This window comes from Chinchilla lanigera, unplaced genomic scaffold (genome assembly GCF_000276665.1).
Source record: "Chinchilla lanigera isolate Chin_1 unplaced genomic scaffold, ChiLan1.0 scaffold00091, whole genome shotgun sequence".
Lineage (NCBI taxonomy): Eukaryota > Metazoa > Chordata > Mammalia > Rodentia > Chinchillidae > Chinchilla > Chinchilla lanigera.
Genome location: NW_004955492.1, coordinates 832,540 through 851,603, shown reverse-complemented (window position 1 = coordinate 851,603; position 19,064 = coordinate 832,540). Strand labels below are relative to the sequence as shown.

The 19,064-nt window shown below is 33.3% G+C and overlaps 1 protein-coding gene across 8 annotated transcripts in view; it reads left to right on the top strand.

Moving 5' to 3' along the window:
* The window catches only part of Zmynd11 (zinc finger, MYND-type containing 11), a 103,551-nt gene that overhangs the window by 27,448 nt on the left and 57,039 nt on the right, over nucleotides 1-19,064 (top strand). For 7 of the 8 annotated variants that reach the window (XM_013504719.1, XM_013504722.1, XM_005404920.2 and 4 more), the window contains exon 2: nucleotides 9,233-9,367. In XM_013504719.1, coding sequence (XP_013360173.1) covers nucleotides 9,252-9,367 — 116 coding nt within the window. In that variant the 5' untranslated portion in view covers nucleotides 9,233-9,251. Of the gene's footprint in view, nucleotides 1-8,201; nucleotides 8,361-9,232; nucleotides 9,368-19,064 lie in introns of those variants that run through there. The other variant, XM_005404917.2, reaches the window with a different exon arrangement.

Below are 19,064 nucleotides of genomic sequence, written 5' to 3'. Positions count from 1 at the left end.
ATTCCTCCTCTTTTTTCAATTTTTAAAATTGTGACAAAGTAAAAATTTACAGTCATAAGCCTTTTTTTAATCGTAAGCATTTTTAAGTGTATTGTTCAGTGTAAGTATATTTGTACTACTGTGCAACCATCATCCCCATTCATCTTTGTAACTCTCTTCATTTTGTAAAACTGGAGCAATACTCTCTATTCCTTCTTTTCCTCAGGCCCTGGCAACCACCAACTCATTTTTTTTTTAACTTCTCAAGATCAATTGGGGAAGAGTTTTTAATCAGTAATAGGTGTCTATACATGTCTATTTTATGGTGGAAGTTATTAGGGACAGAAAGCATAGTTTAAAATGCTCAAATATAGCATAGTTTAAAAAATTGATAATATGTTGGGTGCAGTGGCACACTCCTATAATCCCAGCTACTTGAGAGGCTGAGGCAGGAGGATTCCAAGTTCAAGTCCAGCCTAAGCAACTTAGTGAGATTCTGTTTCAAAATAAAATTTCTAAGAAAGGCTGGGGATGTAGCTTAGTGGTAGACTGCTTGCCTAGCAAGCATATGGATCTAGATTCAATTCACAATATAACAAATCAAATAAAAGATTAAAGAAAAGGATTTGGGGGGGAAGATATTATAATAATGATGTAGTAATCAACAGTAACATGGAATTGATTATATATTTCTTACATATATAGTTCTTAGATGTATTATGAGACACTAACAAAAGACTAAATGGGCAAACTGATGCTAGCTGTATTCATAAGAACTTAATATCTGATTAAGAGTGCATCACATTTTCCTGGTAAAAGAGATCTCTTTCAGTAAATCATGCTGGTTCTTTGGGGAGCACATCCTATCTCATTTAATGTATTCAGAAAGAAGAAAAGAAATTCCAGTTTTTCCAGTTGGCTTGTAAGGACCTTGTAAATTATTACTCTGTCCAAAAAAATAAAAATAAAAATATGAACAAAGCTAAAAATCACTTTTTCTTAGATATGCCAGAGAAGTGAGGCCACAGGCAAAATGCTGCAGCAAACACTGAAAACATAGATGGGCAGATATAGAGAATCAGTGTATTAGCAAAAACCCACAAGAAGGAACCTCTATGGAAATCAGAGCTGAGGTGGGGAAACCTGAAGTGTAAACGATGAATTATTAGAAACTGACTGTGAACAATAATTATTAGAGTTAAAAACTTCAGGAGGGAGCCAGTTATAGGGAAATTCCCACACATTTTTTGAGTTTTACCTTTAGAAGCTTGACCAGGATCTCACAGTGAACATCAGAAAAAAATCCTGTGTGTTTCTGGAAAGGACAAAGGGAAAGAACCCAAAGGAAAGGGAAAAGAACAAGACTCATCCTCAGAAGAATCTCCTCTAGATTCCTTCAAATTAGAAGCCTGATGTACCTAACGGAAGGGAAATACCCAGCTCCAGCCCCTTCTTGACCTCTTGTCCCACATAATGGATGAAAAAACTATGAGGTACTGGTGAAGTTCACAGGTCAGTGGCGCAAGCTTACCAAAAGACTCTTATCTAATCATTTAGCTAAAAGTGCTCCCTTCCTCACAGCTTAATACTGTGCTATTAAACACCTTGATTGTGGTTTCTTTTATACAGTATATCATGTCCCTCTTTAAACAAAGAGAAATTTATCAGGTGTACTAAAAGGCACAAATACATGTTGAAGAGGCTAACCAAGCATCAAAACTAGTGTCAGATATTGTAGGAGTTGGAATAATCAGATCATGAGTTACACAAAATTATGATTAAAATACTGTAGGCTTTTATGCAAAAAGTAGGCAACATGTAGTAACAAATTGGTGATAGAAGCATAGAAATGAAAATGCTAAGGACGTATCAAAAAGAAATACTACAGGTAAAAAGTACTGTAACAAATGAAAAACGCTATTGAAGGATTCATTAGTAGAATGGCATGCTAAGGAAAGACTTGCTCAGCTTTAGGACATCACAATTAGGAACTTCCTTTTATGGTTTGTGTGTGGATGTCTCCCCAAAGCCTCATACAGTTGTGGGGCAGGCTTCTAGAGTTTGTGGTTGATTCATAGGTGCGAGTGCTACGCCCACCCTGGGGCAGGTAATTTGCATACAGTGTAAGGGAGGGAAAGAGTTACTCACTGCCACGCCCCCTTTTTCTGCTGTTGCTGTTTTTGCTGTTCTTTGCCAGGCCATACTGCCTTGGAGCCAGCTGATTATAAAGTGAAACTGTGACAAACTGTAAGCTAAATAAACTTTTCTTTCATTAACTTGAGGTATGGGGTATTTTGTCTCAGCAGTGACAGAAAAATACCCAAGATAACCTCCAAAAAGCCAAGAGGAAAAACACTCAGAAGTTCAGAAATAGTGGGACAACTCTGAGAGGTATAACCTAATTATAATGGGGAAAAAGAAAGAACAGGAGCAGTATTTGAGACAGTAACACTGAACACAGGCAACACCAAGTTGGGTAAATGTAAAAAAAAAAAAAAATGACACCTATGGATATCTCATTCATATCACATGCAAATGTCAGATAATTATAGATAAAGAAAAAGTCTTGAAAGAAGGCAGAGGAAAAATAGTACAGAGGAGCATGATATAAGATTAATATAAAAATAAATTACTTTCTTATATTACAGCAATCAGCAAGCATAACCTGCAACACAAATGAAATACCATTTATATTAGCATCCCAAGAATGAAATGGTTAAGTAGAAATTTAACAAAATATGTACAAGATTTATATGAGAAAGACTAAAAACTCTGAGATAGATCTCAGAAAGGAACTAAATGATGGGAGAGCTCATGTTCATGGATTGGAAAACTCAGTATTATCAAGATATCACTTTATCTCATCTTGATCTATAAATTTAATTCATTTTCAGTCAAAATTTGAGCAAATTACTGCACAGATATCAACTGACTGGTTCTAAAATTTATATGGAAAGACAACATAATACATAATAGTCAATGTAATGAAGAATGAAGTTAGATTGACCATACTCAACTCAAGATTTACTATAAAATTATAGTTAATACAAAATGGTGAATAGAAAAATGAATCATGTAACAGGATAGAGGGCCCAGAAACAGACTCACATTTAGTCATGGTCTTTGACTAAAGTGTCGTGACAATACAATGGTGCAAAAATAGTCTCAAGAAATGCTGGAATGACTGGACAACTGATTTTAAAAAGTGAACTTAGACATAGAATCGATAACCTTTATGAAAACTAATTGAAAATGGATCATTGATCTAAATGAAAAATGGAAAACTATTCAACTCCAGAAAATAATAGAAAAACTACATGACCTTGGCTCTACTGATAACTTTTTAGGTACAACACCAGTGGCACAATCCATGAAAAATATTGATAAGCTGGACCTTTATTAAAGTTTTAAATTTTTACTGCATGAAAAACAAGGTCTAGAGAATGAGAAGACAAGACACACTGGAGAAAAATTTTGCAAAAGATCCATCTGGTAAAGGACTTTAAACCAAAATATATGAAGAGTATTTAAAACTCAATGAGAAAATAAACAACTTGATTTAAAAAGTGGACATAAGATCTGGATGGATACTTTACCAAAAAAGATACAAAGAATGACAAATACCTGAAAGTTGAAAGTCAAAATATTAATGAAATGTTACTACACATCTATTGCCAAAATCCAAAATGCACACAATACTAACCGTTGACAACGATGTGGAGGAATGGGTATTTTCATTCATTGCTGGTGGGAATGCATGATATTACAAGTACTTTGGAAGACAGTTTGGGACTATCTTACAAAAATAAGTATAATCTTAGAATATATTCTAGAGGTCATGCTTTTTGTTATTCACCTAAAGAATTGAGAACTTAAGTGTATACAAAAAGCTGTGTATAGATCTTTATAGCAGGTTTATTTATAGTTGCTGTAACTTGAATGCAGCCTAGTGAAATAGGTCAGTGGAATATTATTTGGCACCTAAAAGGAGGTGCCATCTATTAAAATACATAGATGAAAGTTAAATGCATATTAGTAAGTGAAAGAAATCAATCAAAAGGCTATAAAGTATGATATTCTAGAAAAGGCAGAACTATGGAAACAGTAAAAAGAGCAGTTATTCTCAGAAATTAAAGTTGAGGGAAGAATAGATGAGCACACATTATACTTAACGTAGTGAAATTTTTACTGTATGGCATTACAGTTGTGCAGACTTGTGATTATACATATGTCAAACCCCACAGAATGTACAGCACCAAGAGTGAACCTTAAACTGTGAACTTTGGGTCACAAAACAGTACAGGTTCATTGACTGTCATAAGTTTACCATGCTAACGGGAGATGTTGCTAGTGGCAGAGGTTGTGCCTTTGTGGGGATAGGAAGTATGTAGGAACTCTTTGTTTCTGTTTAATCTTGCTGTGAAAGTAAAACTGCTTTAAGAATAAAGTATAATAATTTTAAGACGTAATTCCAGGTGGATTAAGAAGTCAGTGTTGAAAAGTACATTTTTAAAAAGCTGGAGGAGAGTACAGTTGATTATTTCTCTAAAAAAGTCAAATGTACAAAGGTTGCATGATTCTAACTATATGACATTTTGGAAAAGGCAGAGGACGCATAGTCAGAAAAGCAAGTATAAAGGAACATATATCTTGATGACCGTGTCATTTTGTCTAGTATTTATTAAAAGGCAAGGAGGTAGATATTTTATGATAACCTTAATATCTAAAAATCTATAAATGGGAAAATGGCATACATATACAATCAAGGGATAATTTAAAATACTAGTAGATTTTTGAGGAAAGTATCATGTTTATCTTACCATAAGATTTTAAAATTGTATGTAATATTTGTTCAAATATTTGCACACTTATTTTATACAACGTAATAGCTAAAAAGCACAAAAACCTGAACCCACCTCCAGAAGTTAAGAAGTCAGAACATATATGATGTACTGTGTTCCTAAATCATTTCCCTGTTCTCTGAACTGTTCTGCTGTTCTCCCCACTATTGTGTTACTCATTGCTTTGCATTAAGACAGCCTTTACATGTACGTACTTATCACCAACCAGTACACTCCTGAATTTTACATATTTAATAATTTTCCCGATTCCTCTGTCTTCTGTTTGTGCAGAAGTGGTGTGGTAGGAAAAGAAGAACATTTTTATAGACTGAGAAGATTGCAGTAAGTCTAGATTTGTAGGGAGAGAGAATGTCAGTGTCACCTGGGGATTTATTAAAGTTACTTGGGGACTTTTACTAATTTTTAAACTATAGACCTGTTGAGAATCACTTTCCAAGGAGCAAGTTTTATTGAAAGGAAGCTGTAATATTCCTCAAATGTGCTGGAGCAGAAAAAAGGTTGAAGATTGCATTAATACTTTCTATATGACTTCTGATCCTTTTGATGTTTTAATCTTTGATAAAACATAAATGAAGACTCACTCTAGGGATTTGGTATTTGCATAACGTAGCTGGAAAAATTGAAAGTGTAGTGTGTTCAAAACAGTTATGCACCTTAAAAGACAGTAGATGTAAGGATACATGAGACATGTCCTTACTTAAAGCTTTAAAGAATTCTTTTGAGGAATTTCTAATTATTTGTACAAGCAGTAAATTTATAAGAGTAGTATAAACAAATTATAATTAGCATAAAAATACAATTAAGTTTGATTCGAGGGGAAAAGTTCAACAGAATAGATTGTATTTGAGTAAGTCCTGGAAAGGACAGGGGAATTGTAAGTAATTAACAAAGAGGCAGGATAGAATGTTTCAGGCAGAGAGAATTGCCAAAACGATAATGAAGCCAGGCGCATATTTGGGAGTTTTGTGTAATGAAGTTTACAAATACACATTCAGGCAAGAGTGGACTAAAAAATTTGGCAAATCGAGGACTGTAAATAATCCACTGTGTATATTTAGGATCCAAGAAACTCATTTCCTAAGAGTTTTTATGATGAATACCCAAATTGCTATTCTTTTCTTGTATCTAGCCACATCATTAATCATGAAGTATTTTTTTATCTGTTTGACCTGTTGCTATACTCAGAGTATGGAAGAGTGCTTGGTGTATAACAGGCATGTGTGAAATTTGTTGAATGAATGAATGCATTTACATTTCGTAAGAAATAATTTGAATGGTTGTGTTTTAAAGAGATCTTGTCTTAATTGATGAAGTTGTGTTTGGTACTTTTATACGATGCCACAAACTTCATTGTATTCACTTTTCTTGGCTTTCATCTTGCACGGTCTGATATGTTTCATTTTAACTTGGTGTACCTTTAATACGGGTGTAGCTACTCTCTGACTTGGTTCAGGTAGAGCTCAGAAGTCTTTTATTTTAACTTTCATGAGTATAGCACTGCTTTAGTCTTGATTTTTTTTTTAATTAGTGTATTTGCAGCACATAAAGTTTTCATTGCTAGTGTGGAGTTGATGCATACATATAACACATCTTAATTTCTTTTTTTGTCCCTTTTCTTTCCCCTTTTTCCATTTTCCCTCCATCTTTTGATTCCCTTCTCATTTGAGAGAGATCTGTCTTCCTACTTACTGTTATGTAACTTTTATGTAGCTTTTTGTTTATAATTTGGGTTTATCATATAAGAGAAGCCATGCAATATTTAAGCTTATATGTCTAAGTTATTTCACCTAACATTATGGTCTCAAGGTACATTCATTTTCCTACAGATGACTCAAGTTTATCTTTCTTTATGGCACAGTAGTACTCCATTGTGTGTTGGTTTTAATAATTTTTAGGAATATATGACATTACTTTTACAGTTTCTGCTACTTAGTCCCCATATATTCTTGTGATTGTTACAGTATGTTAAATATTTATGATTACTATTATAGTATTTTAAATTTTTGGCTTTGCTTTACATATTTTCTGTAGTTGTGAATAAATTCTTTTATTTTGATATTTTGAAGTACATTCATTCATATATTTTGAAAGAATGATCTGTAAATTGAATTTTGTTTCCTATACCTATGTGTATTATTCTTTAGTGTTTGATCTAGTTTATAACATGCACCCTTAATTTTTCATAATCCCACTTGAATGAAAATATTATGACATAGCACAATATAAGAAATTTACAATAATTCTCTTTACTCTCCCTACTCCTCTTTTATGCTGTTGTTGTTTTATATTTCACTTCAGTATATGTTAGAAGCTTAAGGATGGTTATCAGTTATTTTATCTTTGCTTTAAACAATTTTAAAGAAATTTTTAAAAGAAAGAAGTTAAAATTTTGTATCTTTCCACATATTTATCATTGTGTAGAGTTTTTATTTCTGCTCAAATTTTACCTAAACAGATAGTGTGTCCCTTGTCTGAATTCTTATAGCACATCCTAGACCATTTATATGTCATATGTAACCTCATAATTAGTAGTCCATGTGTATGTCAAATTTCACCTACCAGTTCTATTTTATTTTCTGACAAGGATCACCATTTATACATTTTAACATACTCCATTATGTCTAGCACATGGCCCTGCACAAAACGGTCACGATATATTTTTAAGTGTATAGGGATGAATTAATTTTTAAAAAAAAAATCTTGACAATGCAAAATTTTGTTTGTGTAGTCTCACAGGGCTAAGTTATATTATTACAGTACACCATTAGATGTTAGTTTCTATTTCATGTTTTTAACCAAGAAATTCCTTGCCATTAGGGTTATCAGGTTCTGAAAATTGACAGTCCTATAGAAGCACACTTACGCTGAGAGTTTTCAATGTACTTTGAAGTGGTTACTCTCTAAAACAGAAGCATTCATAAAATTGTAATTTTTATTCTTTTAGTTATTTGTCAAAGTTTATACAGAAGCAACTAGTTTTCCTTAAGTTTTCTTTGAAAATTGAATACTGGCATTGTTTTAGAGTTACTCTTTCTGTAAAGTTTAGAACTATTCAAAGTAACAGTGGGAAGAAGCAGAACACCCAAGAAAACCTTTAGACATGTTCAGAATTTGCCCTGTTGATGGTGAATTGCGACAAAGTCTTACTGTAAAACACTAACTGACCTCAGGCTCCACACAAGTGAGTTTTCTCAAAGTCAGTTTTCACGGCAGCTGCAGGTTCTGTCAGAAAGACAGGACTGAGTGAGCAGTAGAAAGAAATACAGAAAAGAGAAGAGAAACTCATATGACTCTCTTAACCAGTCGTGTAACATAGTAAGGTGGTAAGAATGTTTCCTCTCTTGTTCTCTTCTCTCAAAGGACAGGAGAGTTCAGGTCAAGGAGATTTCATCAACCCCAGGTTTACCTGTGCTTAAGCGCCTAGAGCTTAAACCCAGCATCATAACCTGTATGCTTTAAAGATTAGATGTTTCAGTGGACACCAAATGCTGGGATTCATCATGAAAGGTGAAGTCCAAGGTAAAGATTTAAGAGGCCCACAGCATTCTGCACAGACAGATCCTTCCAGGCTGAGTTAAAAGAGATCTTCTCTTGTAAAACCTTTATGCATCAAATCTCCAGACTGTAATCCAGACTGTTTCCTCCAAGCCTTGCCAGGGAACACCTGGAAAATTGTCTGGAGGTGTGATGACTGTTTTCTTTAGTTCACCCAGAATACTAAGATTTACAAAAAACAGCAGTGTTGTTTCCTAATAATGTAATAAATATCCCTGAAATGAACATCTAACCTAAGAACTTGACCATTCATAATAATTTGCAGTCTTCCAGTATACTAACCCCAGCGTGTCATCTCACCCCCAAAGTAACTGTTTTGTATTTTGTAATGGTTTCATTTGTTATTTACTTAGGTGTATAAATTTGGTTTATAATTATGACTATAATAAACTAAAAGACCAAATAGGACATTTAAATTCCACTTAATATTAGCCAGATTGCACATAGTATAATATCTAAAAATTAAATTTTTATCTTGTAACAGTTCTCTGCTTTATAGTAAAACTTAAATGTGTGTGTGTTCGTGTGTGTGTGTGTGTGTGTGTGTGTGTGTGTATTTTAAAATATATTGGCATAAAGTCAACATATGTCCTTCTTGGGAAGAAGCCTTTTTTTATGTTTGAGGTTTTAGAATCTCATTCTGTTTGAAGTAATGAGTAAATGACAGTTTTTTATGTGTAAAAAAATGATGATGTGGATGCTAGAAAAGAAGGTGCCAGTGCCGCATGAGTATAATCAGTAGTCGAGAGGCACTGAAAATGTTGCCTGCTTGTGTTGACTATAGTAATGCAGTTTGTAATCTGTGTTTTGCCTTCTGCTTTTTTGTGTTGCTGCAGCTAAAGAAGTAAACAGGTCATGGCACGTTTAACAAAAAGACGACAGGCGGATACTAAAGCTATCCAGCATCTTTGGGCAGCAATTGAGATTATAAGGAACCAGAAGCAAATTGCCAATATTGACCGAATTACAAAGTAAGTAAATTTAAACGAAAATATTCCTGTGAGACTTCACCTAAGACTTTGGGGAAAAAGTCCAAAAGCGCTTTATCTATTATGCTTCTCACCTTTCTGCCTTTTAGAAGTCTAGAGTTGTTCTACAATTACAGAAATAGGCACAAGCAACTTTTATCTAGAAGTAAAATGTAAATATGTTGTATTTTTAATACTTTTAGTTATAATTTTTTAATTCTTAAATAGCTTTTAGTCACTTACTTTTATGCAGTAAAACTAAAAAGTCTCCTGTTAATTATTCAGTTTAATATAGAATGAACATAGTATGTGTAATAACAGCTTAGTAGCTCATAGGCCACTAACAGAGATTTTTTTAAAAATGTTCTATATTTTAGAAAATATGTTGAGTAAACATTCAGTTTAAAAACATAAAGTTCTTTTTTTGCCAGCTAGTTTCTGATGCTATTTATCTTGTATACAAAGATTCATGATAGGACTCCTCTGTTTATATATTCTATACTAATTGTAAGGGTGTTTAGTTAGGTACTTAATTTTGTTTTGTTACTTGTTTCTCTAGGTATTTTTAAAGAGAGAAAACTAAATTTATATTTTCTAAATGTTTGGATGATCTTTTAAAAAATTTAGATAGTTTCTTTATATTCTTTTCTGTATTCATTAGATGAATTCACTAGATTGAAATATTCATTAGCTGCTGTCTGAAAAATGAAAAACAGATCATTTATGTAATTTCACATAAGTTTTTTGGCCGTGATTAATAGTACTGAGATCCATATATTCTGGCAAAAGTAAAAATATTACATTAGAGGGAAGGAAGTAGAAGGCAGGAAGGGATAAGAGTGTATGTTGCTCTACGCTTGTCCTTGGAGTACTTTAGAGTTGGCCTAGCTTTTATGGGATAATAGAAGAAAGAAAACAAAAGGTAACACCATGTGGAAAATAGGAATAAAGACAACAGTAGATTACCTTACTATGTTTTTAAATCAAATAATTTGAGGCATGGTATCATGAGCAATTTATAGAGTCATATTGGTATAAAAGACATAGAAAAAAATCTTGGGCAGGAGATGTAGCTCAGTGATGCAGCACTTGCCTAGTATGCGTGAAGCTAGGGGAATTAACCCCCAGTGCCAGGGGCAAAGAGTGTAAAACATGAAGTATTTTCTTGTGATTGAGCTTTTTATAAAACGCCAGAGTGTATACACATGTGTACAAGTGTTAAACTGCGGTCAAAGATAAGAGAGATTGTTAGCAGGATTGAAAACATCTCATTTTGCATTATGGATTGTTTATAAACACTTATTTTTCTCCTTTATCAATAGATCCTTAAGTGATGCCAAAGTATATTTTTCTTCATATCTTAGGTTCATAGTTCTTAGACTAAATATGAGTATGTGTACTTATCCACCAAACATTCATGGTTTTATTAGTCTCATCTGAACCTGGAAAGTGATGAAGGAAGGAAGAAATAGAAAGAAGGAGGAAGGAAGGTTGGTGGTTAAGTGTTTAAGAGTGCTTCTCAGTGCTTCTGCTGTCTCATCTCATCTGACAGATTTGCAGTATTCCTTTTAATTACAGTGGCTCACTTTAGCATGCTATACTTTTTTCATAACATTAATCACATTTGTAATTATAACCCTGCTAGACAATCAGCTCCAAGAAGGAACTGTCTAGGGAACTGGCTAACCTTGTGCCTTTACTTCTTGCTAATGTTAATTCCCTTCTTGTTACCTTTGCCCTATGTGAGGACTTGGCATTGAACTGTAAGAGAAAGTCAGGTGGTTCCTTGACTCTTTAAAGCCTAATATTCTTGTTCTACACTTTCAAAAGGAAAAATACTCTTCAGGTTTTAGATTCATTTTAAGTCAGATTGCTCTGCTTAGTTACAGTTCAGTCTGAGCATATAGATATCTTTTAAAGGTTAAAAATATTTTAGGTTACTAAAGGTTGTAGTACAGCTACAAGAATAAATCTATAGTTGTTAAATTTCATTCTCTTATTTTGGCTGGAGAATGACTCCATTATAAGAAAAAAATAATAAAGTCCACTATTTCAGTCATGCATTAAAAATTATAGTTTTGAAGTAACTGGCTCTTCTCCTGGTACATTAAATTGTCTAATTTACTACTACATAATAGTTTGACTCTACTCTTGTTCTATTAATTTATAGGTCTCTCACTCATCTTTTTTTGTTGTTGTTTCCTTTAGGATTTACTTACTGAAGAAACTGGATTATTTGTCCTGTGGTTTTTCATGACCCGGCATTTGCTGATCACATCATTGTGATCTAGTTTAACCTGTTGCTTGGTCCCTTAAGTTTCATAGAATCAGTAGCTTCTCCAGGCTGGGGTGAGGCTGGATTGTGTTCATAGGTGATGGTATGCCCTGTTAGGAGGCACATCATGTTTTTCATTTTATGTTTGCAGCCATTGATATTAGATCCAACAATTCATTAAAGCTTGAAAAATGGTAATAATTCATTATATATACATATTTATTTATTTATTTATTTATTTGTCTTTTTGAGACAAGCTCTCACTGTGCAGTTCAGGCTGGCCTTGAGCTCGTTTTGTAGCCCAGGCTGGCCTCAAACTCACAGCGATCCTCCTGCCTCAGCCTCCTGAGTGCTGGGATTACAGACATGCACCATCATACCTGGCTTATATTTTTCTTTTTTAAACTGTAATACTTCTATAAGAATGTAATCTTCTCATTCCAGCTATTTAGTTACCCTATAGGAAAAGTAGTGTTTCTTTTTGTGTACTAATTTAAAATAGCATCCTCCTTTGATATTAATTAGGTTTTTTTAAAAGTGTTATTTGTAATACATGTATTTAGGTATATTCAGTATATTTCAATTCATATTTGATATAACTCTTGCTATTATTTTCTAATATATACACATATCATTGCTTAGTTTTTATTATTTAGGGCATTTTTTAGCATTCTGGATTTTCTTTTCCTGTCTTTTGTGTTTGTAATTGCGTTCATTTAAAAATAATTTAATATTTTGTTTCTTTGTAACTTCTATTTATGTATGATAGTACATGCTGTGCGTTTACTTGTATGTGCTTTCTACTTTAGACTTTATTTCTAAAGTGATTTTCTTCATTTTCATCAAACATTAACTTCTGGGATTTCCTAATTCCAATTTATAGTTGTCATGGCTAATATCATTTTTTAATGTCTTTTCTTGTGTTTTGAACTGGTAGACTGTAGTTTTCTTCTGCTCTGTAGGCCATGTCCTGTGTGCTTTTGTGGTATGGATGTTTTTATGATCCTTTAGCCACAGTGCCTTTCCCTCTTGTCATTTTGATGTGAAATCAGTTTTCCTGAACTTGTGTCGAGGAAATGTGGTTCTGAATTCTTTTTCTAGATTTATAGGTCTAAAGCTTCTTTTCATGCCATTTTTATGAACTGCCAAAAATATGGCCTCACATATCCTGGGGTTTTCTCTATCTTCCCCCACCCCTTTTTCTGGAACTACTTTTTCTTATCCTAAAGGTCTTTTTAACTGATTCCAGTTGTGTTGATACTTCTGATCCTAGCATCTTTTAAAAACATGGGTCTCTGTTTTGGAAGAGAACTTCAGCTGCTTAATTTTGAGTATTCACAGCCCCTTTATTTTCCAGCCCCTTAGGACTTTACCATGAATTCATGAATTACTGAGAATCATGGGCAAGTGGAAGCATGTGAACTCGTGTCACTTTCCATGGCTCTTCTCCAATTGGCCATCATGCTTTCTATTGAGTACATGTTGGCTCTTTTATCCTGTATGAAAATACTCTGTTGTGTCACTCTTTCTTCTACACAGTGGTTAGAAGCAATTAGGATTGGAGATTTGTCTGCAGCTGCTCAAGTTATAAGATTCACGGGACTCCTCATCATTTAATTTGCTCTCATATTTGTTTTGTTCTGATCTTGAGATTTAAAAGCTATGTTATCTTGACCTCTTCCCAGTTCACAGCAATCTTGTAATTTTTCTTAAAAGTCAACAATAAATAAAACAAAACAGAGAACAGTTGCTAAGGACAGTAGATATTTTCTGAAGTCCAAAAGCAGAGCTAAAGGGAAAAATCCTAACAGAGGCAGATCTAAGGTAGATTTTTCATGTTTGTGTGTAATTCTGAATATACCAGAATCAACAGTAATCTCATCTTCAAACACAAGATCTTAAACATGATAAGGCTGGGAATGTTAGAAAGGAATTCTGTAAGTATAATTTGCAGTTTTTCAAAGCATTTAAGGCCTTAATTTTCATGATTAATTGAACTTTGAGGGACTGATAATAATTTTCTTGTCTCTAACAAAGTAGGAGAATTTACCTGTGTTTTAAATGTTTGTTCCACATAGTTCTGATGATGTGTAACTTTTAGAGTTTGTATTGGTAACTCCCTGGGATTGTCAGGATACTTCCTCAGAAAGTTCTGAGTACATTTTACAACCTTCTTTTAATTTTCTTTCTCTCTTTAACTTCTAGTTCTATAATATCCTATAAAGTGGTAGAAGAGGTACTTAAATTAGGGTACCATTGCTGAGATTGAATATTTAATATATTTTAAAAATATAACTAGAGAAATGTCTTCAATAAGTTTTCTTACTTTGATACGGACAAGTATTTTTAACAAAATATATATGGGTTCGTGTTTGAATTTTGATTAATGGTGAAGCTGGCGCTCTGATTTAAAGATCCTGTTTATAAATTTGATTTGATACTGTAAAATTCCACAGATGTTCTCATTTGGGAGCTCAGGAAGCACAAGTAAATTTTGGCCTGTTAGTAAAGACATTTTACATTTTTAGAAACTGAAGGATGTTTTGTGATGTTTAAGCATCATCAAATTGAAGTGAATGATTCATCATAAAGGAGAAAATACAGTAGTCAGTTTAGTTTGCTTATATGTAAAGATAAGCAGAAGAGTATGTTCTCTTTTCAGCTCAAAATGCCTTGAAATGCTAAATTATAGCTGACACATAGGAATTTGTCAATTTTATATAATTTAGATAGGTGTTATTATAATAAAGCTTTGAAATATTTGGTTACTTAAAGTTTAAACAAATACTTGTATTTGTATGTTTAAGATGATGTTAGCCCCTATTTCACAGTTTTAAAAACAAGATACAAAGGGTAAAGAATCATATAAAACAAAATTAGTAACACATTTATCATTAGGAATCTCAATGATTCATAACACATTATTTTTAAAATGCTATCTATATTTTAATATTCAGTAAAGGGAATTACAGATATCATTTCCTTTTCCCCTTTAATCTGAACAGTGATTTCATATCTAATTTGTATAATAATAACATGGCAGGTGAGAGTTACAATTATGCCAAGTAGTGGTATAGGATACAGTTTAATGACATGCTGAAGTAAATGTGGGTTTTATGCTAGTCTGTAAGACATTGGTTAGGAAGTGTGTTTGGAAGAGGTAAATTTCTTTTTGTTGTTGACTGAGAAAAGCAGTGGAAATAGTTGTTCTTTGGGTTTCTTTGCTGTCTTGAGTAAATTTGACTTTGTGTTCCTGGGGTAATTAATTGTAACAATTGTTAGTAATGCTAACATGACTAGACTAACATTGGATTGGCAGACTAGTCCCATTCAAGTTAATATTTCAGATTAGGACAGCAATTAATTACATGTGTTGCTTACTTTAGGTTCGAATCCTAGTGAAAAAATGTGACCCCTGACCTCTTGTGACATGTTTGGCATTGATATTTCTGAGTTCTTCTGGAGTTCTTCTGTGGCTTCAGACACACATAAGCCCAAACTGTAAATCTTCCCTGTGTAGGTTGCCTTTGAAGTACATGTAGGTACATGTTATTCCTTTACTTACTGGATTTAACGTTATGGACCCCAATTTCAACCGTGCATTTAACTTAAAGTTTTATCTCTAGCTATTTCTCTCTAGCAATATCTCTCTAGCAATTTCTATTTCCTTGTGAGAATTAGGGGGAGAATGATCATTGTCTATGTAACTCACGTCTTTAAAAATATATTAGCATAAAAAAACTATATAATATTACTCATTAATGCTCATGTACATTTTTCACAGAATTACCTATTGTATTCTCATTTCATTCTTTATTGTTATTATATATCTTAGGGAAGTAGATTGGCAAGTATCCTTTATCACTCATCATTATTACTTTATTTTACATAATAACACTCTTACAGAAGAAATAACTGATTCTTAGTAACTATAATCTATAGTGTCTCTTCTCCAGATACCAAATTCTTATGGCATTCATTTTGCCTTGGCTTTGTGTCTGTTTTTTTGTGTTTGACATTTCTTTGGCAGTCTGTGAAAGAAAGAAAGCAAGAGCCATAAAAATATAAATAATCATTAAGAAATAAAACAACAGTATGAAATAATATGAAAGGTATAAGAATATGTTTTAGTTCACATGATTAGTGCACATTCACTTATAATTTTATGGACCTTATGTGAGAGAGGAGTCACAGAATGCGTCTGAGGGTCTCATAGAGGCTGAGAAAAAAGGTAAAGGCGAGACTGTCTGGATCAAGTAGCAGGCCTGTAGAGTTGGAAGGGAAAATGTATGGAAGGACAATGTAGGAGGTCTTAACTGCTAGCATTGAGATTTTTATCCTGTAGCTAGAGAATGGCAAGTGTTTTAAAATATGAAAATAATCAAAGAAAAACACATTTATTTTCTCTCTCACCAGCTAGATTGAATGATCCCCTAAGTGTCTCTTGAGTCTATCTCTTTCTCCCTATTCTGGCTTGAGTTTTTGTCTTGTAATTTTCTACTTTTCCTTCCAGCCCCTTATCTTTCTAATCTCTGCTGTTTTCCATCACTGAGATCAGAGGTTTTTCAAAAAAACCACGTTACCATATTGCTTCATTCTTGCAAACACTTTTCTCTTACTCGTGAATCCACATACAAGCACCATCCTTATCAAGTAGCTCCACTGTTGCAAACTTTTCTGTTGCCCATGAAGTCCATGTGCAAAGGTGTTACTATCTCTGACTGCCTGTCTGCATTAATCTTGTACTCTTTTCACACTGCACTGCAGAAGCACTGGGCTCACTCTGCTTAGGATGCCCTTCTCAGACTCCTCTTTGGATTGCTGTCTCTGAAGCATCACAGTTTACCAGTTAGTTTTCTAAATTTTAAGTATGACTATGTTCTTCTTAAGAGCCTCTTGATTTTCCTGTTGTGTATAAAATTCAAACACCCGAGCAGGACATTTTTTTATAAAACTTTTCCTACTTAAACCCTGATGTTTCTTCTTTTCAAACCTCCATCTTACGAGACTGTTCTCTATTGCATGAGCACACTATGGATTCTTCATTTTATATTTTTCATTAATTTATGGATAAAGTCAACCTTATTCTTTTAAGATCCAATTCACATAAAATCTCTCGAAATTTTGATACATTACTTATGAGCAACTCCATCCTATTTTCTCTTTGCTTCTGTAGTAATATGTTTAAATTTTAGTTTTATCAGTTATTAAAAGTTCCTATGATTTTTGAAAAATATTGCTGCTTCTTTTTTTGATTGGCAGTACCTTAGGTATAAAGAATATATCGATCTTGGGTTAGTGTGTTAGTGTGAAGAATAGTAGCAGAGTAGTTGAGACAATAATAGTGAATATTCAAGCTGAGGATATAGTTTAGTGGTACAGCACTTGCCTATCATGTGCGAGAACCAGGGCTCAGTCTTGTGAACTAAAAAGGAGAGGAGAATGGAGGGGAAGAGAGGGGATTAAAGGGGGGAGTGTAATAATAACAATAAAAATAATGAATATTTAGTTGCGTTAACTGCAGAAGTAATTTCAAGGAGGGTCCTAATAATTGATAACATTAAATGAGTCCTCATTTTGTGACAGACACAATACTTCATATAATTTTTTTTCCTCCTTTAATTTTCACAGCAACTCTGTATTGCTGATGAAGATAATGAAACAAGAAGGTAAAGGAAATTGCTTGAGGTCACACAGGTTGTAGGAAACAGAAATGAAATTTGAATGTAGGTCTGTGTGATGTTGCAGTCCAAGATTTTAACCATTAAAAATTTCCTTCTGGTACTTAACTGATTTATATTGTTGTCTTGGTTACTTTTCTCTCATTGCTGAGACAAACTACCCAATGCCCACAATTAAGGAAGAAAAGGTTTATTTAGCTCACAGTTTGTGGAGGTTTCAGTCCCTAAGCAGCTGGCTACCAGATAGGGCTATATGGCAGAGGGGCAATAGTTTGTGGCAGCAGAAGATAGCAAAAGCAACAAGAGCAAAAAAAGGGGGAGAATAAATCTCTTTTCCTCTCTTAGATTGTATGCAGGCTACCTACCCTCAGGGGGGTATAGCACTCACACCATCTTTGTGCCCTCCTCTTGCACAAGCTCAGGATGTTTTAAGTATGACTATGTTCTTCTTAAGAGCCTCTCTTAAGTGAAGACCCTGGCCTGCTGCTGCATTACTTAGTTAAGCTTCTAAACTTCTCAAATTGTCACAGTGAACCAACCATTACAACTGTATTGCAAACTTTGACATTTTAAAATAATCGTCTACATGGTGTTTACATATTAATCTCATTTATTCCTCACAACAACTCTGTAAAGTTAGTTAGCCCTACTTTATAAATGAAGAATATGCAGCTACAGGACTACAGTAAATTGTTTATTGCAGATTAATGTTAGAATTAGGAATAACCTTGCTCTTCAGGATATATATTAAAATAAATTCATTGATAAGGCATCCATAACAATACTATTTAGATTTTGAAATTTACTACGTTTTGATTAATGCAGCTTTAGAATAAAATATTTATTTGTCATATGTTTATCTATAAAGCAGCAAGTGGTAGAACATTATTGTTTAAAAAAAAAGTTTACTTCTAAAAGTAATGGCCAGATTTCAGGCAGGCACTGTGCACTGAGCTATATCCCTGGCCTGGCCAGATTTCAGAATACTTGGAAAGTATAAAATAATAACCACCTTTAATTTCTCTACTCAAATTCAAATATTTATTTTCATTGATGTTTTCTCAATCATTTTTATATGCATGTTTGTTATTGCAGCATTATTTAGCCTTTTTTCATAATTTACCATAAATTATTTGTAATGGTTATACAATATTCCATCTGACAAAGTTCTAATACACTTTAAAGGAGAGGAGGAAGAGCACAATAGATGAACATTTATTATAAGATTTACACTACGTTATCTTATTTACCCTCAAAACAATCAAATGAGCTTGACTTTATTAATTTTATTCTATAGCTTGACTTTATTAATATTATGCAAACAGAGATACTGAGATGTTAGGTTAGTTGTCCAGAGTCATGAAGCTAGTAAGTTGTAGAGCTGGTGTTTGAACAAAGATCACAGTAACTTCACAGGCTGTACATTTCCACTGTACTTTATGTTAGCTCCAAATGCCCTATGCTAAATTCTTATTATAATTTTGTGTTCCAATTACATAAATATCCACTATTATACAATTATACAAATATTCATTACAAAATAATGAAGTGAACGTAAGAGTGTCAGGAAACATGTATTTAGAACTTAGTGTAAGACACTGGGCTTAAGTACCTCACATTCATTACTTTACTTAGTTTTTACTGTAACCCTATTGGTGAGTATTATACTCTCTGCCTTTTAAAATCATCATGTTGTCATTGCTAAATTCTAGGGTAAGTTGGGTTTTTTCAATTTTTTTTACTG